We start from the raw sequence: 25,158 nt of genomic DNA, 5'->3' as shown, positions 1-25,158 counted from the left end.
AGATCCTTAAAAAGGATTTTTCTTAGTTTCATGCATCTGAAGAGTATGCTAACAAAAGGAACTCTTCAGATGCATTTTTATAGATATATTAATGTAAAATAACTTTTTTTTTTTTTTTTTTTCATATTTAGGGGTAACAGCAAATGCAGTTCATCCTGGATTAGTACAAACGGAAATTCTTCGAAATAAACATAGCCTAGTTTCTCAGTTATTCAGATTGTTTTTCATTCTTTTTGGCAAGGTAAATATCAATTCAATATTTTTTTTTTCTTATTTCTTTCTTTTAGATGTGATTAGTTAAAATGCCAGCTGTTTGCTTTCGCATTTTCATTATAAGGCTATTATTAATTACATTTCTTTTGAATATATGAAAAATATCTTATTGTGAACAAGATAATGACATGTGAAAGTAGCTTGCTGCTTATATTCCACTTCATATTAATCATGGGGATCTCAGGTTTGGACAGTACCCTTTCTTTGAAAGATAGATTACAGTATTGAGACCACATGTTTATTAAATATGAACAGGATACGTGAAACCTGACAAGTTTCGTAAGTTGTATGACTTGCATCATCAGGAGCATTGGTGTATAAAAAAAAAAGTTAAACACAACTAACAAAGATTAAATTCATAGTCCATTAGATGTTTTTGACTGTAACATTGAAAAAATTGAAACATTCATTACTGAATGTTTGTTGGAATATTGTTATTTGTTGTCACATTCTGTTTTTCATGTGTGTGTTTTATGTCCAAGATCTGAGGAAGTTAGATTTTTTATGAATGTCGACCACTCTTGGTGTAATATCAAACCTTGGTTTTTTTTTTCCCGCTGTGTAGGAATTCTAAGCATTTTTGCTGCTTCCTTGAATTTCCTTGTGAAACAGTTTTTATCAATATACGACATGATCGTTTTTTCCCAAAGTACTTTATGGCCAGTGGAAGTTGTGTGGAAAGCTAGGCCTGATTTGTGTTCTCTTCTTTTTTTCTACGTCTTTTTTTTTTATGTTCTGCCATACGGATTTCTCCTGACCTTCTGTCTGGCCTACGTAACAAAGTACTTTATGGCCTTTCCACTGGCCCTAAAGTACTTTAGGGAAAAACTCGTTTTTTTTCCCATCATTTGATCACCATGTCCATTTTCTATGGTCCGTTTGTTGGAATCTTGTGTTACAGATCATCATCTCGTGGTCCACTGCAAATTCTAACATTTTTTTCACCTCATTCATTTCTTTCTCCAAAACCATATTTTCCCATGATGCTTTCCCAACCATCATTATCTATTCTGACTATTCCAATCTCCTTCAATAATTAGTACATCTTGCTTTGGTATTATTTCTCTTGTCTCTGTCAGATCTTTGTAAAATAAGTCAATATCCTCATCTGTGCTGTCAGATGTGGGTGCATATATCTGGACTATTGATATATTAAATAGTTTTGCTTGAAATCTTGCTACTATGATTCGTTCATTGTTCATTGACTGGTTTGTAGCCTAACCACGCCTCTCTAGCTCTTTTGTTAAGAAGGAAGCCAACTCCTGCTTCGTATTTGGTGTCATGCCCTGACCATATAACTTCATATCCATTTATATCTCCTAATGACGTCCATCGCATCTCTGCCAGTCCTAATATATCACACCAATATCTCTTCATTTCCTCATGAAGTAGTTCTAGCTTTCCTGACATCCAAAGTGTCCATACATTCCATGTTCCTACTGATAGTAGTTCTGTTAGTTTCAGTTTCTGTTCATCCCAGAGATGTTCAGTAAAGTTGAGATCAGGGCTTTTTGGAGGCCAGTCAAGTGTGGTAACATTCGTGTCAAACCACTCAGTTACAGTAGCAGCTTTATGACATGGTGCATTGTATTGCTGAAAGAGACAATGGACAGTTCCATAAAAATGCCACAAAGTAGGAAGCATTACATTGTCCAGAATATTTAGACACCTCTCGAAATTCAAGTTTGTGGCACCACAAACAGAGATCTGAGGCCAAACCAGAAAAAACAGGAGCATACCATCACACCACCACCTTCGAATTTCATAGTTGGGGTTACACACTCTGGTAAGAGATGTTAACCTGACATCCATCGCATCCACACCACGTACTTAGTAGAGGATGTGGTAGGATTCGTTGCTAAATAACACCGCTTTCCATGTTCCACTGTATACATGCTTTTTTTGCACCATTGAAGATGATGCTGCATGTTGGTTTGGGTAATGTGGGGCTTGCATATTGCAGTCCTACCGTGTAAACCCATTTTATGCTTTTATGCAGATTCATGTTCCAGTTGATGCCTGGAACTTTGCATTCCACTTGTTCATTGACAAATGGTGTATTTTACATATTATCCTTCGTAGCACCCTGCAGTCACATTCATTGAGTGTGGTGGGCCATTCACTGTGGGTAGCAGTTGCAGTTGATTCCCTGCACTTTGATCTCAGCATGGTATCACTGATTGTTGACCTGGGATGACCCAGTTTATCATTAATTAACAAACAAATAGGCCTGCAACATGACATCCTATCAAAACGCCTCTTTAAATCCATTGGTTCCCTTCTTGCAGCCATTTCGTCTGGTCACAGTTGCTGACTTGAGAGTATCATATTCCTCCAATTTATATTGGCTACAAACTTCTGGCTCATTACATGGCATGATGCACGTTGACCATGGGGATGTCCATTAACTTCTTTTCCATCAGTGGAAAAGAAGCCAATGTATCTCTATCAATCTGCTAACTGTAGAGTGCAGTTAGCAGATTGATTAGAGACAGATCACAGAGTAACTATTAAAAAAAAAAAGAAATAGAGTATCATGCAACAACATATTGCCATGTTGATATACTGCATGTCTACTTTAAAATTGAATTCATTTGTACCAACTGAATGAAACCAATCAGCTGTCTAATGAATGTTATGTTTCAGTGACCCAGAATTATGTCATGAATATCTACTGTTGTCATCATTAAAAAAAAGTGACAGAAGAGCAAAAGAGTCTGCTTGTGCAACTTGAAATGTAAAATTATATTTTTCTTGCACGTCACTGTTTTCCCCTGCTAGAAAAAATGGGGTAAAAATAGTTAGACATTGATGATTAGTCTCATGGGAAACTGCCACTTATGAGCCTGTCATATGGTAGAATGTTTAATACATTCATGTGTTTTGTATACATGTCAAGGATATGGAGAATTCCTGAATGCAAAATATGTTGTTTATTATTTTAACGGTATAATAGAACACAGAAACTAAGTAGATAATTAATTTATTAACTTGATGCTGATATTTCGCTGGTATTATAACCAGCATCTTCAGAGCACAAAAACACTGTTTGTCACGATACGTGAGACTAAAACAACATGGTGTACTTAAACAAAATTGTAGCAGCAACACAAAGACTAAAGTCCTGATTTTGGCGCCCTCTATCTGAAAAAAAAAAAAAAAAAACTATCATATATTACTAGAGTCCTAGAAAAGTGCTAGTTTTTTCTTAATATGACTGTCTCCCAGATCTTCGGCAAGTTAATACAGCCGAAGATCTTAATTTGTTGAGATTTGGAGCGTGTTTTAGGGCTTCTGTCGCCTCTAAGAACAATCTCTCTATTTATACAGGTTTCTGTGTAGTACTTTTGTGTTTTTCCAGTTGATCCTGTGCACAGGGGTATCCAGAGCATGGTCTGCTAGGCCCGACTTCCCATAATGATGATTCCAGACGTATCGTTTATGTTCGCTGATGCGGATATTCACAGTTCTTCCTGTTTGACCGTAGTAGGCTTAATTGCATGAGCAGGGTACTTGGTAGACTCCTGGATGTGATAAAGGAGGAATGCTGTCCTTGGGTGTGCAGATGAGGGTGGCTAATTTGCTGCATGGTCTGAATGTAGTGCGTAGTTTATGTTTATTGAGAATTCTTGAGATCTTTTCGGATGTGCCTTTAATGTAAGGGATGGTGACTGTTTTGTTGTAGTTCTCTGTGGTGGATGGTGGGAGGGGCTTCTTAGAAGTGTTTAGTATTTTGTTTATTTTATGTGGATTGTAGCCGTTGGCCAAGAAGGTGTGGCGTAAGTGAGTCAGTTCAGCAGTAAGAGCCTTGTCATTGGAACAGATTGCTCTCGCTCTATGGGTTAGCGTTTTTAATATGCCATATTGTTGAGAAGGATGATGGTGTGATTGTTTGTGTAAGTATCTGCCTGTATGTGTGGGTTTTCTAAAAACTGAAAATGATAAGGAACCATCTGGGAGACGTGTGATGAGTGTATCCAGGAAGGGCAGACAGTTGTTGGCTTCCAGTTCCATAGTAAAGTGGATTTTTGGATGCTGGTTATTTAAATGTGCTAAGAATGTTTTCAATGTCTCAGGGCCATGTGGCCAAATAGCAAGCACATCATCAACATAGCGTAGCCAAAGTGTTGGTTTGAGAGTGGCTGTATTGATTGCTTGTTTTTCCAGGTGTTCTATGTAAAAGTTGGCTAGGGGGGAAAGGGGGGAGCCCATGGCTGTCCCATCAATTTGTTTGTATATTTTCCCTTTCCATGTGAAATATCCTGCATGTATTGTGAATTTGAATAGTTCAAATATATCAGGGGGGAAGTGTGACTTCAGTAGATTGAGGGTTTCTATTAGTGGTACGTTTGTGAATAGTGAAGTGATGTCAAAGTTTACTATTAAGTCTGAGCTTTTTAGGGTAAGGTGTTGTAAGATGCTTTTTAGGTGTGCTGAATTTTTGACAAAGGAGGGAGAATTGTTAGTGAGAGTGGCTAGTAGCTTCGCTAAATGTCTAGCCAGTTTGTATGTGGGACGATTTATACTGTCCACAATTGGGCGTAGAGGTGTGCCTGGTTTGTGAATTTTTGGTGATCCATAGATCCTCGGTGTTTTAACATGGAAGGGTTTGAGTTTGTTAACTGTGTCATTGGGCCAGGAAGTGACTTTTTTTAATAATTTTTGTGCCTTATTCTTTTGTGTGTTGGTGGGATTGCGATCTATAATTTTGTATGTTGACTGATCTTGTAATGGTGTGTGCATTTTGTTTTCATATTCAGTTGTGTCCATCACCACGGTTGCATTTCCTTTGTCTGCTTTTGTTATGGTAATCTGGCTGTTGTTGTGTAGCTCTTTTATAGCAATGAATTCCTTATGTGGGATATTATTTTTGGGAGGCTTGGACTTGATTAGGATGTTGGCCACATCTAAACGTATGTTGTTAGCTATTGTTGGAGGCAGGTCATATATTCCTCGTTCGATGGATGCCATTATTTCGGCTTTTGGAACTTGCTTGGGAGTTATGGCAAAGTTGTGCCCTCGACTTAAAGCAGTCGTGGCCTCTTTGCTTAAGGTGAGTGACGATAGATTCACAACGACGAGGTCTTGTTGTAATTGCGGTCGTTGTATGGTGTTCCGTTGTTGTAGATTTTCAAACTTATTTTGGTGCCGGTTTTTGATTCTGTCGAATTCTTTTTTTGTTGCGTCGGTGATGTTCTCTAAGATCTGCCAAAGTTCCATTTATTAAAGGCACATCCGAAAAGATCTCAAGAATTCTCAATAAACATAAACTACGCACTACATTCAGACCATGTAGCAAATTAGCATTCCTCCTTTATCACATCCAGGAGGCTACCAAGTACCCTGCTCATGCATTCAAGCCTACTACGGTCAAACAGGAAGAACTGTGAATATCTGCATCAGCGAACATAAACGATACGTCCGGAATTATCATTATGGAAAGTCGGGCCTAGCAAACCATGCTCTGGATACCCCTGCACACAGGATCAACTGGAAAAACACAAAAGTACTACACAGAAACCTGTATAAATAGAGAGATTGTTCTTAGAGGCGACAGAAGCCCTAAAACACACTTCAAATCTCAACAAATATGGCTGTATTAACTTGCCGAAGATCTGGGAGACAGTCATATTAAGAAAAAACTAGCACTTTTCTAGGACTCTGGTAATATATGATAGTTTTTTTTTTTTTTTTTTCAGATAGAGGGCGCCAAAATCAGGACTTTAGTCTTTGTGTTGCTGCTACAATTTTGTTTAAGTACACCATGTTGTTTTAGTCTCGCGTATTGTGACAAACAGTGTTTTTGTGCTCTGAAGATGCTGGTTATAATACCAGCGAAATATCAGCATCAAGTTAATAAATTAATTATCTACTTAGTTTCTGTGTTCTATTATACCGTTAAAATAATAAACAACATGTTCGACGAGCACATAAGTCTGTCCACATGAATGCAAAATAGTATGACATTGTTGATGCAGTTGCAAACATCAAAGAAACATTGGATGAGATAAAGCCTTAATAAGATGGATGGATGGGCAAATGAATGGGAGGATGTCACTTTAATTCAGCTAAACTTAGTCTTAAAGTTTTGGATATATTTATGGGGGAGGCTGCATACTTGGTTGGAGGAAGTAGAGGAGCCAAGGGAACTTGGGGTGATGATTGATAGAAACCTGAAATTCAAGGAACACATTGCAAAAGTGGTGAAGGTAACCCAGAGGATTGCTGTAATAGTGAGAAGGATGCTGACCTGCAGAGACAAAAGAGTTGCCATTCCATTATATGAAGTCCTGATCATATTGCACCTGGACTGTTGTGCTCAAATTTGGTCACCAGGGTTCAAAGTGGATAAATTAACTTTGGAAAAAGTGCAGAGGCAGATACAAAGTTAGTTATGAGGGTAGACTGAGAGTATGTGGACTGCAAAGTTTTTTAGATAGAAGGAGAGGTGTATGATTGAAACATTTGAACTGTTGAGAGGTAGGTACAGGGTTAACACTGAGGAGCTCTTTTGTTTGGTGGGAGAGGAGACCATCCCTGTAAGTTATGAAAGGAAGTTGTGAGCAAGAGAGTGAGAAGTGGTTTCTTTTTAATGGAGAGTGGTTGAGCTGTGGAATGCATAGGTCAAGGAGTGGTATGATAGACTTTGTGTTCTAGAGTAGGCCGCCTACAATGATTCTTGTGACTCCATGGTGGTAATGAATCATAATATCAAGTTTTGTAGATTTGGAAAAGGCATATGACAATGTTCTGGTAGAAATTATTTTAAAATGCTACAATTGTATGGTTTAAATGGGACATTGTGGATAGAAGTGAAGGAGGTTCTTTTACCTCTTGTATTATGTTCTTGTATCATTTGATATAAAATCGGGTGTGAGACAAGGGTACATAATCTCTTCATTTGTTGTTGGTAATTGTAGTAAGGAAAGATGGCTTGGCTATGAACAATGAGAATATAAGACTGGATATCAGGAAGTTTTCAAGAAGGATAACACACAATAGTGTGATAAGAAAAGTAGTCAGTATGTTGCTCAGGTATGCCAGTGGTGAGGTGGAGAGCAAGAATTATATGTTAGCAGAAATGTGTGAAGAAGGAATGCAGTTCGTTAAAGTGTGGAATAAGTTCTAAGGATGATTCAAACTGTAGAAGAGTGATGGTCTGTCTGAATAATTTTGGTGAGAGTCATTTTTAGAGACTGCTGCTGCTGCTGCTGGAAGGGAGAGTAATGAGTGCAGAGAGCAATGTGAAAGAGAAGGATAGTAAGGAAGAAGGCATTGAAGTGGTGTTTACAAATGGAAAAGTGAGTGGAATGACTGTACAGAATGAGAGAACAAGTGTGTGAGACAGAGAAACTGGGAGACTCGGGACAGACAGGAGAACAGAGCATGAGAAGAGTTGATGCTGAAAGAGGAAGTGACAGTATGTGCAGACAAGAAGTGAATAGAAACTGGTGTCAGCTCTTTGCTTTATGCAGACGATGTTATACTTTTAAATAAATCTGCTACAAGTCTGCAAGATTCCCTGACTAAATTGAATAACTGTTGTAATAGATATGGTATGAAGGTCAGCAATAAAAAGACAATGAAATAGGTAGAATCGTTGAAAATGTCAACTGCATTGTGAACTTGTGGAACAAGTAAAACATTTCAGCTACTTAGGCATGATTTTTAGTGAAAATGGTAAATTAAATATGGAAATAGACAACAGAATCAACAAAACTGGTATGGTAGGAAGTCAGTCAAATAAATTTGTATGGAATAAGAGAGAAATTAGTCGGAACACTAAATTAGCTGTATACAAGACAGTGTTCAAACCAGTTTTAACTTATGGATCTGACAGCTGGGTCAGAAGTAAAACACTTGACCAAAGACTAGAGACTGCAGATATAAGAGTCCTGAGAAAGATTATAGGCGTGAACAGGTGGCATCAATGGCAATATCATATTAAAAATGAGGATATTAGGAAAGAACTTAACATTGTCATCATCCAGGAATACGTTAGCAGAGCTAATCTCAGGTAGTATGTCACTTAAACAGAATGGGCAAGGAAAGATTAGCAAAATTAGTGTTCTCTGCCAGGTTGGCAGGAAAATGACCCAGAGGAAGACCAAGATATAGGTGGATTGATACTGTACAAAGTGCCTTAGACGATAGAAATATAAGATCTGATAATGTTGGAGTCTTGACAAGTAACAGACTGATTTGGAGGAAAATTGTAGATAGGAAGTTAGTGATGATGTAAATTTTTCATGTAGTACTATCATATCCTGTACCCTCCCCCTTGAGGATGTTAGATCCTGAAAGATCTTTACAAGCAAATTCTTTATTCAGAATTTAACATGCTAAACATTACTAATTAAGGAGATACCTGCACATCAGCATATAATTATGAAAATTTCCTTGTGTCATGTGATAATATGGATTCTATATGTGCTATATACTGAAGTTCATTCCTGTATAACTGAATTCAGAAGCAGAGAATTTTGTGTTAGATTGTAAGAATAGTGTAAGGGAATTGTTAAATTATTTGTAAATCCCATTAAGCTGTCTAGTACATTGTGAATTTTCCAATCAGATAATAAGTAGTAATCCAAAATAATCGTATGTAATCTGTATTAGTCGAGCGTAGCACCGGTATCTACGCGGAGGGTGACGTCAGAACGACTATCTGGAATATGGTAACCTAACAGATTAGGGAGAGTGTGGGATCACCCAAGGGGCATGAACTGTGAGGTTCGTGCAGTAAAAGACACATCGAATAGAGGGCGCACAAAAGGGTGAATAAAAGACGATGCATGCCATGTTCGTTTCCTGGATTCCACTTTTGGAGGTTTGTTGGGTGATTCATGAGAAAACAGTGGGTTGATTACAATGATGTCGGACGACGAGGCCTATTCCTGAGAAGGCTTGAAGATTTCCAAGCGAAGCTGACCGTGATATGATGGCCTATACAGAATCGAGCCTTCACAAAAAAGTTCCATCGTGGAGAACGGAGGAAGTTTTCTGAGAAGCAGTAGAAAACACGCTGAAGTCCAGAAGTGATTCAAGGACAGCATAGTGCATCGCTAGGTGCAGAGACAGCCCAAAAAATATACCGGAAGGTAACCCAGATCTACATGTTATAGCGTCAAGACAGTCAGAAAGGATCGGGTAATGTAAAGAATTTCATTCTGTGTTAAGATCGCTTTGAAGAAAGAGAACTTTGTGTAGATTGTAAGCTAAGGACATTTTACTAGAGAACTTTTAAGTGAGAATTTGATTGAATTAGTTAAACCCTGTGGAACAAAGAAAAATTGTTTATAGGCAGTATTTGGATTGAGAATGACTAGAATTGACTAATAAAATTTAGAATTAGGATAGCTATTGATAGAGTATTAATGAAAGTGTTTAATGTGCATTTAGTGAATAATTTGTGAAAGGAATTACAATCTAGTAGTGTTGTGATTACACTTAATCATATATTTTCGTAGTTGAAAGATTTATGAACCCTAACTTAGTGTGAGTCTTGTTCTACTGAATATTTGAATTTCTTAACTGTAAATGTTCTGTGTTTTTTCCAATAAATTATGTTTTGTACCTTATACCTGAGTTTATGCCTGATTATGAATTAAAACCACCACTTATGAAACAGAACCTTTTTGGCGGGAAGGAACTTAGGTATTATTGCTGAAGTGAGATTCAGGTCACGACTGCTAACTGAATCTGCACGCCGCTAGCGTAAGATTAATTATTGTGTGAATCCCTTTTGAATTTAGAATTGTTTCCCTGAACAAGAATCTCTTCTGTTATAGGATATTGGCTGGCGCAACATAATATAAATTTTGCCAGTATCCAAAAAGAAAATAGTACTGAATTAATATTGAAGAGGCACAACAGTAGATTAGATAGCGGGCTAATTAGAGATAGAATAAAGTAAAATATAGAGAAAGCAACGACATAACAAGGGTACATGGCAGGAATTTGATGATGATGATGATTTTATGGGGATGCTGAAATGAAACTTTGAATAAAATCGCATCTTACCCATGGGATGACCCTGCAATTCTCCCTCCAATTCATGAGAGTGACCTTGAAGTGATTAACTGGGTGGCTGCCAGCCATATGAGGACTTCTGTGAATAAAGGATATATATATATATATATCACATTCTCTGATATGATTAACTGGGTGGCTGCCAGCCATATGAGGACTTCTGTGAATAAAGGATATATATATATATATATATATATATATATATATATATCACATTCTCTGATATGAGGTAATCAAATCCAAGACTCTCAATCCTTGTGTGCCCTCTGTTGCATATATATATATATATATATATATATATATATATGGAACTACAAGGCTGGCGATCATGAGAAGCTCAGGAGATCATGAAGGCTTGCAGTTGTAGCATGGAATAAGAAGTTTGGTTGAAAGGAGATCAATGATGCTTGTCATATTTAAGAACTACTAATAGAAGCAGTGTTTAAAATTTATTCCAAAGGTCAGAAGGTTGAATAAGGTAAATGTGAAATTGATGAATGAAGAGATTAAGGAAGCAATACAGAGAAAGAAGGCATTATCAAGGAACATAAGATGATTGGTAATAATCAATTCCATGATAAGTACAGAGAACAAGCAAGGAGGGTGACTTGGTTGGTAAGAGTAGCAGTTAGCCACTGAAGCCAAGAAAAACTCCTAGGGTGTTCTTTCAATATGTAGCAAGCAAAAAAAAAAAAAAAAAGAGTGCTTATGGTAGATTGACATTGATCGGAGAAAATGGTGTAAGAAGAACTGCTGCAGAGGATATATGAGAGAGATTTATTGAGTAGTTCATAAAAATCTTTCATCCTTGTGACTGTGACATCATGGAGAGTTTCAAAGCAGTAGACGAGGAAGAGACTGCGTCTGAGTGAGCAAGAGGTATATGGAGAATTGATCAAACGTGATGTTAATAAGACTGGGTAATAATAAATATGTGATGATATATCAAAATATGTGATGATATATCATCACATATTTTGTTGAAGGGACATGCAAGGAAGTTGGCATCTGCCTTGGCATATTTATTTAATGAGTTCCCAAGAGTGGAAAGAATGCAAAGCAAGATTGTATCACTTCATAAGGGAGGTGATAGAACTCTAGCATCAAATTATAGGCCAATCTGTATGTCAGGTGTTGTGAGTAAAGTGTTGGAGAGACCATAATGTAGAATTAATTTAACAATGATAGTATTATCTTTCCTGGACAGCACAGATTTGCTAAAGGTAGGTCATGTTTTATTAATCTACTTACTTTTTACAATAAAGCGACAGCTGCATTGTAAAAAGTAATTTACAATGCAGGATATGGATACACAGTACAGTAGTCCCAGCGGCGTTCCTATAGCTTTTGCCACCTGGGGCAGTCCCTGAGTTTGCTGCCCCTCTCAATACACACCAAAAATACTACAAAAAGTCAAAATGACATATAGAGTAAGGTTCAAAGTTCCACCCAGGGCGGACTGCCCCTTCTCCCCCCCCAGCTATGCCACTGAGTAATCCTCCCCCTTATCCTCGTACATTCCAAGACACTTGCAGATACCTGAAACCTGGAATAGTCCTGAACCCTATATATACAATGTTTCTTCCTATACATAGGAAGGCCTATAATAAAGTTTAATTTATAAATTAGGCACAGTAAGAGATTAACAACAATAACTAATAATAAAATAGAACAATTATAACAACATACTGTAATAAAAGTTATCTGAATGTGAATTAACCTCAGCATATATTATTATTATTTATTTATTTATATTTTATGAAGTCGAGAACGTTCACCTTTTTTTACTTAAAAGGAAGCACTTTACGGCTTCTCTTTGGCATATCCGATTTGCCAGCATCACTATTTCTGCACTTTGGGGCCATTTATTAAGTAAAATAAGGGTTACTTGAACAGAAGCACACTGCACTACTGATTACCAAGAACTACTCAGAATAGTGTGCAATTTAAAACTTATGAATTGTCTATTACTAAAAGAAAGAGCCATATGGCTTCATTTCAGTGATGTAAAATTATATAGGCAAAGTGGATATTAGATTCAACATTGTTTCTAAGCCAAATGTTTGTAGAAACTATGAAAGTTTCGTAAGTTGACCTGAGAGCTTACAAGAGTACAATTCTCAGCATCCCTTAGTTGTCTTAGTTACCTAAGTCAAGTAGTGCAACCTAAAGCAACTTGGGGATGTCGAGAATTGTATTCTGGTAAGCTCTCAGGTCAACTTACAGCACTTTCATAGTTTCTACAAACGTTCGGCTTTGAAATTATGTTGGATCTAATATGCGCTTCGCTAATGTAATTATAAATTGTTTATTTCTGGAAGTTGCCATTTAATATTCTCAGACTGGGGTTGACTGCAGATAACTGAAACTGTGGATAAGAGGGTACTACAGTAGTATACAGGGTGCTTCAAAAAGAATGACCCGATTTCATATAATCAAATTTGAGAACACAAAACGCCTTCTGTTAACTAAATGCCATCTTCTCATTAACTAAGCGTATCGGCTATTTGGACGCTATAGTGGCATCTAGTGGTCATCATATCAAACTCTGGGCCAAGTCTGTTCACATGGTACAAGTCGCATTCATTTGTGGTTCATGGTTGCAGAGATATACAATTTTCAAATCAGGACATTCTTTTTGAAACACCCTGTACTTTGATTTTGCAAAGGCTTTTGATAGATTATGATAGCTCCTGATTGGTAGAAGTAAAGAAATGCTGATCTCATTAGGCCACATATGGACTACTGCCCACAGATTTGGTCACCAGATTTTCAAAAGGATGAAAAGATGTTGGAAAGGGTCCAAAGGTAAGGTAGTTTCTGGTCGTTGGAATTTTGAATATGAAGAAAGGTAGAGAAGATACAATTTACAGAAAATCAAGTAGATGGGGTTGGATGTCAGGCCAGTGGATTGGATTGGGGATTGGCTGATAGATGATAGCAAGTTGTGTATTTGGCTGGGGAAACAATATCCAAGAAGTGGAAAGTCACTAGTAGTGTGCTTCAGAGCAGCATGTTTTAGCACCATTGCTATTTAACTTGTATATTAATAATATTGGGGGAGAATTTGAATGTGGATATTTAGTTGTTTGCAGATGATACAAAGTTGGAAAGAACTATGAGGAGTAGAGTAGATGTTGTAGCCTTACAAGAAGACATGAATGGGCACAGGAGTGGGGATTCCAGTATAATGTTGCAAAATGTGAGGTGCTAGATCGTGAAAGAGACCTGCCTCTGCTAGACAGACCCTCGTTCAGGATCTAAATAAAGAAAATACTGCTGGTGAAAATTGTACTAGAAAGAAATAAGGAAAGGGGTGAAGTGTATCATATAATTGTCTATTAAGTGTATATCTATTCACCCAATGGAGAGGAAACATTGTAAAATATTAATATGTGTGAATTAAAAGGGAAATATATGTGTGTAAATTGGAAGTGGAAAATAATATATGTAAACAGAAGAATAATATGTGTAAGTTACAACAAACAAAAAAAAAAAAGGGAAATGTTGACAATGAACCCAAGGACAGATTCTATGAAGTTCTGCATGCCACAGTGATGACCTTGATAAACCCATTGTTGAACCTTACAAGCAAGATTTTGCAAATTCTCTTGGAAGAGCTCTCTCACAGGTTCGAGATGAAAGTCTTCGATGCGACCGTGATTGTAAGCTGCAGGAGAAAAAGGGAGGTTGATGGTCGGAAAATCTAGAGAGTGGGAAAGAAGGTGAAAGAGGTATGATGTAAGAAGGAGGTCTGACAAAAAAAAAACCTCCAAGTGCAGACCGATGAAACAAAAAAAGGCTCGGATCCAAAATGAAACCCGAACCGTGATGTCCCTCCTGTAGGGTATAGAAGTTCCAGACAAGCACCTTAGATGTTTCCCAATGACGACAAAAATCCAGTGCACATCAATCCATGAGATGGGAAAGCAATCTGCAGAGTGAACAAAGGTCCAACCAGGATATGCACATGGTGATGGAGTGAGGCTGTATGCTGCAAGAAATGGTAAGGTAATTTTGACCTTTCTAAAGTTCAAGAGGGAGCATTGAATGAAAAATTCGGTTTAAGAACATTTGCAGAAAGGAAGACTGAGATATTTTGTTAGTTAGTGGAACTTTTAGGGACATTGGACTGTAGTCCGAAGAGCCATGTTATGTGATCCTTGCAAAAGAATTTGTATGTGTATGTTACCTTAGCTGTCTCCCTAAAGATACATGTCTAGACAATTCTTAGTATATACCTATGTGCATGCCCTCTCTTAGAAGATAATAGATATGTCATATTCTGAAATTGTCATGTAATGCTACTTAAAGTGTTTAATCTAACTTAAGGGAATTAAAAAATTGATTGATTTATGTGTATTGTTGAATCCTGGTCATCGAATGGTGTTTGAGAACGACGTTGCCACTCACCAAAATATGGACCATGACAAAAAGGGAAAAAAGTGATTAAGTAATACTAAGGCTAGAAAAGGGCACGACTGCAATCTCCTAAAAAAAAAAAAATCCGGACACCATCCTGCCTGATTAGAGTCAAGCAGGATAGTTTCTAGATCAGGGTAAGAGCCACAGTTTATTAAGATAGACAACTCTAACTGGCGCAGAACAAATAAATTTGTTAGAGTCCGTGACCCAGGGAGAATTTTAGGATCCCTGGCCACAAGGAAGCAATTGATAAGTCATATTCAAAATTGAGAACCAATGCTTACAAAGCACCAAGTATAACAATGTCGCAGCAGTCGACATGATGTGACTACATCCAAAAAAAAAATACATAATTTTGATATATCACAGTGAGTAGGTCTCGATCTCAAACACAATAACCAGGCAGTGCAAAAATAATAGATAGAATAAACCAAGAGTACAGGCATGGCTACATCATCGAGTTCAGAACTGAGTGATACCAATTTCTTAAAAAACATTAACCCCCCAACAAATCATTCCCCAATTCTCCGGAGATGATACCGATGATGTCAGAGCATTTTTTGACTATGTAGAGGAACTCAGAAAAATAGGACGTTGGAGTGACTTTCAGCTACTCATCCTCCTTCGCAGCAAACTAGTTGGTAGGGCAAAATCCTTTTTCTACTCATCATCCATACTAAAGCAAACACTAGAATACCAAAGATTTAAAGAAGCCCTAATCTCCCAGTTTTCAAAAACAAAAAATGTTGGCCCCAACCTTTGGAAACTCCAAAAGGTAGTCCAGAAAGAAAAAGAAGGAGTTTCTGAATTTTACAACAGGCTAATCACTCTGGCGAACATCTTAAGTGTACCCAAAGAGGAAAAAATGTTGGCCCCAACCTTTGGAAACTCCAAAAGGTAGTCCAGAAAGAAAAAGAAGGAGTTTCTGAATTTTACAACAGGCTAATCACTCTGGCGAACACCTTAAGTGTACCCAAAGAGGAAAGACGTCACCTCGATTGGGCCGTTTTTCAGCACTTCTGAATCGCGCTAAAGCAAGATCTGAAAGAAATAGCATTTGGAAAAGGAATAAGTAATCTGAAAAGCTGCTATGATGCATTATTAGAGAGAGAGAACAGTTGCTTGGGGATATTTGCCCCACAACAGCCATAGGCTCCGTCAACATGATCAGAGACAACAGGGATACTAATAAGGACCACACACCAAACAAAACAGAGATAGATAGGAAGGAGAGACAAAGGTGCCAAAGAAATGAAGAGAAGCTCGAGACAGAATCAATCTGTAGCATCAACCTTAAGCCCTGTGATGTCAACGAGGTTTGTTCTATCATCAAGCAGGAGATGGAGAAAATGCAACAACCTCTTATTGAGCAACTTGACACTGAGCTCAATAAGTTAATGATGATCCCTACTGAGAATCAGGAGAACATCCCAGGCCAAGAGGAGAAGATCATAAGTATAGTGAAAAGGGAAGTTGAAAGGCCAAACACCTTTGTTTGTAAAAATGGACACCATCATGAAAAGATTCGACCAACTACTCCCCCCTCCGATTTAGCCTCAGGCAGTGAGAAGAGAAGAGAATATCGTAAGGAACCCCCCCCCCTGCAACAAATTGGGTCACATAGCACATGACTGCTGTGCTTCATCTAGTAGAATTCAAGCAAGATATCAGGCAGAGGCAACATCGTATGTATGCACAAGATCTCAAAAGAAAAGGAAAGGAAAAAGGGGTAAGCAGACACCAGACATGACCATTGATGTGATGACATATGGGAGGAACCTTAAGGGAATTCTCGACATCGGATCACAATACTCTATGATTCCCGAGAAGGTTATCAGAGAAATGGAACCAGGAGTGAGTACAAGAGTAAGATACATAAAAAAAAAACCATCAAGGTCTCAGGCATATTCTCCCCTCGCAATGCAAATTACCAGAAGTGTCAGGCTGAGAGTGAGTTTGCGAAGTTCGGCCTCTGTGCATGGCATACCTTCCTCGTCATATCCCACAGGTTCATTACCCCATGTAGGACTAATTCTGGGGGATTATTTTCTCGAAATAAAAAAGGCTTTGCTTGTAGCTATCCAGGGAAGGTGATTCAATTCCTCAGAAAAGGAAGACATGTTATGATGAGACCGACACTGGGAAACCCGAACAGATAGGGTACTTCTCTGGGCCATGTGGCTGACAAATAGAGGGAATCTATCCCATCCAAGGAAAGGCAACATTCTATTGGTAAGACTCAACCAGAATTGGAAGGCCTTGTTCCACCTCGGAAGGTGAAAGAAATCAGAATGCTGAACTCCGAAGTGAGCCCTCAGGCAGATGGAAGCCTTGTCGTGGACCAAAGGCATGATGATAACTGCATGTAGACAGAAGGTAGTATTTACACTGGACTGGCTAGGAGGCCACAATGCTCTGATAAAGAAAAGGAAGAAAGGAAGAGAAAAGGAAAAGGGGGCAACAACTCACTGATTAAAGAAAAAAATTTTAAGAAAAATGGGGGAGGCCTTTGTTAGATCATGAATGAGGCCTGCCTCTGCTAGACAGACCCTCATTCAGGATCTAACAAGAACGGAGCCTAAATAAAGAAAATACTTCTGGTGAAAATTGTACTAGAAAGAAATAAGGAAAGGGGTGAAGTGTATCATATAATTCTATTAAGTGTATATCTATTCACCCAATGGAGAGGAAACATTGTAAAATATTAATATGTGTGAATTAAAAGGGAAATATATGTGTGTAAATTGGAAGTGGAAAATAATATATGTAAACAGAAGAATAATATGTGTAAGTTACAACAAACAAAAAAAAAAGGGAAATGTTGACAATGAACCCAAGGACAGATTCTATGAAGCTGTGCATGCCACAGTGATGACTAAGAGCCTTAAGGTCATCACCTTGATAAACCCATTGTTGAACCTTACAAACAAGATTTCGCAAATTCTCTTGGAGGAGCTCTCTCACAGGTTTGAGATGAAAGTCTTCGATGCGACCATGATTGTAAGCTGCAGGAGAAAAAGGGAGGTTGATGGTCGGAAAATCTAGAGAGTGGGAAAGAAGGTGAAAGAGGTATGATGTAAGAAGGAGGTCCGACAAAAAAAAAAAACCTCCAAGTGCAGACTGATGAAACAAAAAGACTTGGATCCAAAATGAAACCTGAACCGTGATGTCCCTCCTGTAGGGTATAGAAGTTCCAGACAAGCACCTCAGATGTTTCCGAATGACGGCGAAAATCCAGTGCGCATCAATCCATGAGATGGGAAAGCAATCTGCAGAGTGAACAAAGGTCCAACCAGGATATGCATGTGACTCTCACATGGTGATGGAGTGAGGCTATATGCTGCAAGAAATGGCAAGGTAATTTTGACCTTTCTAAAGTTCAAGAGGGAGTGTTGAATGAAAAATTCGGTTTAAGAACATTTGCAGAAAGGAAGACTGAGACTATTTTGTTAGTTAGTGGAACTTTTAGGGACATTGGACTGTAGTCCGAAGAGCCATGTTATGTGATCCTTGCAAAAGAATTTGTATGTGTATGTTACCTTAGCTGTCTCCCTAAAGATACATGTCTAGACAATTCTTAGTATATACCTATATGCATGCCCTCTCTTAGAAGATAATAGATATGTCATATTCTGAAATTGTCATGTAATGCTACTTAAAGTGTTTAATCTAACTTAAGGGAATTAACGAATTGATTGATTTATGTTTCATGTATACTGATAGTGCAAAATAAAACTTTATGTTTATTATTGAATCCTGGTCATCGAATTGTGTTGAGAATGACATTGCCACTCACCAAAATATGGACCGTGACAAAAAGGGGAAAGATTGATTAAGTAATACTAAGGCTAGAAAAGGGCATGACTGCAATCTCCTAAAAAAAAATCCAGACACCATCCTGATTAGAGTCAAGCAGGATAGTTTTCTAGATCAGGGTAAGGGCCTACAGTTTATTAAGATAGACAACTCTAACTGGCACAGAACAAATTAATTCGTTAGAGTCCGTGACCCAGGGAGAATTTTAGGATCCCTGGCCACAAGGAAGCAATTGATAAGTCATATTCAAAATTGAGAACCAATGCTCACGAAGCACCAAGTATAACAGGGATTTTATAATTTTAAAGACAAAGATGGGATATAGAATATACTCTTGGTGAGGATATATTGTTGGAGGTGAAGGAACTAAGAAATCTTGGATGATGGTAGATAAGGATCTAAAATTTAAAGGATACACTGCCAAAATTGTGAGGACAACATAGCAAATTCTGACAATGATGCTAAGGATAGTGACTTGTAGAAGCAAGGAGAATCTGGTTCCATTGTATAAGATCTTCATTAGACCACATATGGACTACTGGGCACAGATATCATCACCTGGTTTTCAAAAGGATGAAGAGATGTTGGAAAGGTCAGAGGTGATTAACTAAGGCAGTTTCTGGTCTCTGGAATTTTGAGTATGAAGAAAGGTCGAGAAGATGCAGTTTACAGAGTTAGGGACAGGAGGAAGAGGGGTGATATGATAGAGATGTGCAAGTTGGTTAGGAATTGTTATAAGATTAACATTAAAGAGATTTGTCATAAAATGGTGGAAGATGGGGTGAGAGGCCATCCCTGGAAACTGTATAAAGAGTGTGTGAGCAACAGAGAGAGAGAGAGAGAAGCAGGTTTTTTGTATAGAAAGTTGCAAAAGATTGGAATGCTTTGCCTGAGGGCATGTGTTTGCAGAGAATTTGATTGTATTTAAGGCACAGAATGACAGAGCGACCCCAGAGATGAGTGTTCAACTTCATGTTGTCTTGAGATAATATGTATCGCATTATGAAGGAGAGTGGTATTTGGCTTGTTATTGAAATTAAAGATATTCGACTGGGCTCTTTATATTATTATTATTAAGAGAGAGATAAACCTCCAGTGAATCAGGGATTCATGATGTACTCTTAAATCCAATACAAGTTTTCAGGTTTCCTTAACCTGAAATTTGAATAACTGCTATAACAAATTTGACATGAAAATCAGCAAAAAGAGGACTATGAATATGACAGATCATAGGAAACTTTAACTGCACTCTCAATAGAGAATGTATAGAAAGTAAAACTTTTGAACTATTCAGGTATGATCTTTAGTGAAGATGGAAATTAAATATGCAAATAGATTAGCAAAACTGGTATGTGGTAAGTTAACTGAATTAATTTATATGGAATAAGAGAAATAAGCCAGGTCACTAAACTAGCAGAATACAAGACAGTGTTCAAGCCAGTTTTAACTTATAGATCAGAGAACTGAGTTAAGTAAAACGCTTATAAAAAATTGAAGACAATAGATATGAGAGATCTGAGAAAAATCAGGGATGAACAGATTTCATTCAATGGCACAATCATATTAAAATCAAGAAAAAAGGAAGGAAGAATCTTGATATTGTTAGCATTCAGGAATGTGGGAAGAGAGCTAATCTTTTTTTCATGAAAAAAAGATTTTAACTGTTATGGTATCTCTTCTAGTATAGAAAAGCAAACTCACATCCTTTATGTGCAAGGGATTTTTGAACACATGGCAAAATTTTTAACCTAGTGAATATTTTTGTTGCTTTTCATCTCATCAGAAAAAATCTCCACTTTTCTTGCTTCTCCTAAGTTTAAGCTTCTGCCTCTAGGTTTTCCAGGCATCTACCAGATTCCTTGTTCTTACAGATTATCTTATTTTGGAAAACTGGAAGATCTGCTTTTGTACGTCTAGAAGAACACAAGTCTTATATTTAATATCATGAGCCTGAACAGTCTGGACTTGCTGAGCATGCTATCTGCACAAACATAGTATTTATTGGAATAAAACAAGAGCTCTACATAAAAGTTGTTTCCTCATAGAACATCTTTATAAACACATGTGAAATCACTTCATTCTCCTAACTCAAGCAGACCTGGTGGTCTACGTCTGTCCCCTTTGTACTTTTTAAATCTGCTTTTTAAAACATAAATTTTATTTATGTGTATATATTTTAAGTTAGGAAATTATATTTACTGTTTTTAGTTGTCTTACATTAGTTACTTAGTGATGCTTTTTATAATTGTCTGTTATTATTTATTTGTTTCTATGATCCTGTACTGAACATGCCTATGACACTTAGGCAAAAATTTTATATTAAATAAGTTTTTTTACACAAATTTTCCTCCATTTTTATATTTATTTTGATTATGCCAACTTACAATATTCTATTATTGAAACAAATTGATAGCCATAATAAACCATGCAGGTAGAATTAACCCTCCCTATTAGAGTATCATGTTTCAAAGAAGCCACGTTTTGACATGACAGGCCACTGAGCCTAGCTGGAAAAACAGATAATAGGCCATTATGCCTAAAACAAATGGGAAAGTAGGAATAGGGGTGGAAAGTATTTAAGAAGTAACTATAGTTTTAAAATTAAAAATGTTTTACTAATAGTTCTTAGAAAAGTGCTATCTTTTTTATAGAATACATATCTTGGTGCTCAAACATCAATATATCTGGCAGTTTCTGAAGAAGTTGATGGAATAAGTGGCAAATATTTCTCTGATTGCAAACAGACTCCAGTTGGATACCCTTGTGGTGATAAGCAGCTTGCCAGGAGATTTTGGAGAGAAAGTGATAAAATGATTGATGCAGTTCTACCAACAACAACATAAGGAATCCTGAGAAATGAAAAAATAAAAAATAAAAATAAAAAAAAAAATATATATATATATATATATATATATTTATTTATTTATTTATTTATTTTTCTCAGGTTAAAGCAGTACCTTTCATAGAATTACCTCAGCAATAATTTCATACTGTATATAATTTTTATTTCTGAATATGCATGAAGCAAAAATTAGCTTCCATAAAGCTTGAATTTAATTCAGTCTAGTCACCAGACATTTTAATATAATTTTCTATAAGAGAAGAATTGTTTATATGGTATCATGATTAAATCAAGGTAATATGTTTCATTACTTGAAATTGAGATGATTATCTAGTCTGTAAGCTTAAACTGGCTATCTAAATAAAGTTATTTTGTTCACTCATTTTGGATTTATATATAAGTATTCATCTTCTGTTAAAGTTGATTATTAATTTTGCACAACTTCTATTCAAGAACATATCCGTTGATATCAATTTGAAGTTCTTCAGTGTAATAAAGTTAATTATCAAACAAATGTCAATAAATATAAAAAATAATAATGAAATTAATAAATTAATTTTACCCTGTTGTTGTCCCATTAATAAAATTAACAGAAGTGCAATGACAGGGTGAAAAAACACTAATTAAAGCTAATTAAGTATCTTCCCAATGCAATTGGGAAAGTGTCAGGGCATTGCACCCCTTCTTTTAGAAAAAAGCTGAGTTCAGTTATCATCATCATCAGATTGATTTTGTGATGATGATGATGATCAGTTCTTATCATCACAAAATCAATTTTTATATGGACTTTTTTGATTGGTGAGTTAGTGGATCTCATTCAGAGGTAACAGGGTTTTTCTCCAAGGGAAAAATGGCCCTAGTGCATGTGCAATTTACAAACAAAAATAAAATATTAGTAGCAGTTGATAGTGCTGTGTTGCAGTTAATGGATTATGGTGTGTAGATTGTAAGTTGCTTACAGTGGAGTGCCCTTCTCTACAATGAGGTCCTTGGAGCTGTCATGTAATAATAATAATAAATTTTGATTATTTAAGGAGTTCACTTTTCTATAAAAGATAATAAGCATTAACTCATTTTTGAATAATAAATAAATCTCCAAATTTATGAAATATCACTCAGTTATATTAGCAATTTTTTATTGCAATCAGTGGTGAATGGAAGAGAGAGAGAGAGAGAGAGAGAGATTTGGCACAAATAAATGGTATCTACATGCTACAAGGGATCCATATTTTCTATGTGTTGCATTTTCGATTTTCACATTCTTTGGGGAATCATATCTAAGATAGCAGTACATAAAGCTTTCCATCTTTCAGAGTGTGATAAGTAAATTTACACAATATACTATGTGCTGCCTTGGTGATTGTGATGGAAAATTATATTCCTATATTGGAAATTGTCGTTGATTTAACCAAAAATGAAATGACTACTCTTAGAAGCAATATATTTTTTACCTGCAAACCTCCAAATCTAAGCATTTTTTTTATGATAAGTTTAATTCCACAGTAAATATGTTGATCATCTTTAAATTGCTCAATAGTGTAAACTTTAAGTATCAATTCTTGAGTGCCCTATCTTTCAGGATGGGTGAGGGTGACCCATCCTGAAAGACAGAGTCTGACCAAAGGGTGAGGTCAGAGTCTGTCTCATTAAGAGGTAGCAGCAGAAAAGGAAGAAAAAATATTTTTTTTGTTATTTTTATTAGTTTTTTTTTTTACTTCAATTTACAGGGAATCTAGGCTAGATACAACGTATCGTCTGTGGGTAATTTGCAGTTTCAGAATTTGTACTTAAAAACAATATTTTAGTACAGTTTGTAGTAGCACTTTGTGCAGTATTTGAATAATAATGACAGCTACAGCTTAGTTTACTAATGGCTTATCACCAAGTCTCTTCCCTATTTAAAGACTACATTTTGCACAGCATACTACATTTATCCCAACAATTATGTATTTGGCACTTGAGAGATCAGGGAGTGCATATATGCAGGAAATGTAGAAAATGGGAAGAACTTTGTGAATTAGACATTAGTATAATGGACCTCGGCAGTGTTACATCAGAAATGGGAGAATACCAACTGAGAGGAATGAGTAGTGTGATCGAAGGGGGGGTGAGGATAACAAGCAGAATCTGGATGAAAAAAAATAAAAGTAGGGAGTATGGGCAGTTTGAAACATTGTGAAGTTTTCAAAGATGGTTTTACATTGGAGGATGAATGGTGAGCAAAAGTAGGTAGTTTGCAGAGAGATATGCGCTGAAAGAGGAAATGGAATGTCTCGGGAATGAGTTGAGAAGCATGAAAGATTAGGCAACTGGAGCCAATGAATTCAAAGTGAATCAGAGCAGGAGTGAGAGAGAGAGAGAGAGAGAGAGTTATGGGAATGATAGAAGATGGGAGAATAGGAGAACCAGTAAAAGAGAGGGAATAAGAAAAATGCAAGAGAGTGCTGGAACTAGGGATGGAGAGATGACAGCACAACAGGTAAGTAGGGGAACAAAGAAAGAAAGTGTTAGATGAGAGAGAGCTGCAGGTGAGCAAGAAAGAAACAGTGGTAAGAGGTGTGATGTATGGAGACTCCATGATCCATGTTGTGCAAGATAGAATGCCTGAGGAGAGTTTGCCTAGAGGAACAATAGAGAGGTGACTATAGCAATTAAACAAAGTAAAAGGTGGATGAGATGATTGTAATGGTGGGCATGAATGACTTGAGAGGAAGTGTAAATCAAGTAGCAAGAGATCTGAGGTTCATGCTTTAAGTTGTATGGAAGAAGACTGAAAGGGAAGATAATGTGTGTGTTTCCCAGGTATGATAATACACAGCTACATAGAAGAGCATCAATAATGAATAGTATAATAGCCAGAATGTTGTTGAAGAGAGGCTTAGAATACGTGGATGCTTGGAGGGTGTTTGAGGACAGAGAGGAACTGTATGCAAGGGACAACTTGCATTTAAAATGAGGAAGGATGTAGACATCTGGAGAGAATGCTGTTTTCTGAACAAGTCACTGCAGGAAACTACAATTATAAGGGTGGATAGTACTAGGGGTGGCCTCTTGTGGGAATAGGTGCTTGAGAGAAGGGGGAATACATTTGGCAATGCTGAATCCAGTGGAGTCTGGAGTGGATAATGATAGGTATTGAAACAATGACAATGCCCTGATTCTTTATACTAATAGCAGGAGTAACCAGAATAATAATAATAATTATTATTATTATTCAGTCCTCCATGGAGTCAAAAGACTCATCGTGGGGGGGGGGGGTCTCTCAGGAAACACAGTCTATCATACCACTCCTTAAACTCACTGACCATTCTCGCTCTCACCACTGTATCAGACAATGCATTCCATGGTTCAAGCACTCTCCATGCAAAGAAACCACTCCTCACCTTCTTGCTCACAGTTTCCATTTGTAACTTCCAGGGATGGCCTCTTGTCATCACTTCTTCCTACTGTTCAACCAAGCGAAAGACTCCCCAGTGTCAACCCTGTAACCACCTCTCAACAGTTTAACAGTCTCAATCATATCACCTCTCCTTCTTCTATTCACCAAACTCTGCAGTCCACATTCCCTCAGCCAATCCTCATAACTAGCATTGTACAGTCCTGAAACCATCTTTGTTATCTGCCTTTGTACCCTTTCCATGGTTAATTTATCCCCTTCAAATCCTGGGACCAAATCTGAGAACAATAGCCTAAGTGTGGTCTGATCAGGGTCTTATACAACAGAATGATAACTCTTTTATCTCTGCAGGTCAGAGATAAAAGAGTTTTCA

The 25,158-nt window shown here is 37.1% G+C and overlaps 1 protein-coding gene across 4 annotated transcripts in view; it reads left to right on the top strand.

Moving 5' to 3' along the window:
- The window catches only part of LOC150097391 (retinol dehydrogenase 12-like), a 72,537-nt gene extending 50,767 nt beyond the window's left edge, over positions 1-21,770 (top strand). For all 4 annotated transcript variants that reach the window (XM_090407128.1, XM_090407125.1, XM_090407126.1 and 1 more), the window contains 2 exons: positions 132-241; positions 21,198-21,770. In XM_090407128.1, the coding sequence (XP_090263254.1) occupies positions 132-241; positions 21,198-21,389 (302 nt within the window). In that variant the 3' untranslated portion in view covers positions 21,390-21,770. The remainder of the gene's footprint in view (positions 1-131; positions 242-21,197) is intronic.
- Positions 21,771-25,158: the final 3,388 nt, after the last annotated feature.

Source organism: Typopeltis vanoorti, chromosome 17 (assembly GCF_054136105.1).
Source record: "Typopeltis vanoorti isolate ZY-2024b chromosome 17, IOZ_Tvanoo_1.0, whole genome shotgun sequence".
In the NCBI taxonomy this organism is placed as follows: Eukaryota; Metazoa; Arthropoda; class Arachnida; order Uropygi; family Thelyphonidae; genus Typopeltis; species Typopeltis vanoorti.
This window is presented reverse-complemented; position numbering and strand designations above follow the sequence as displayed.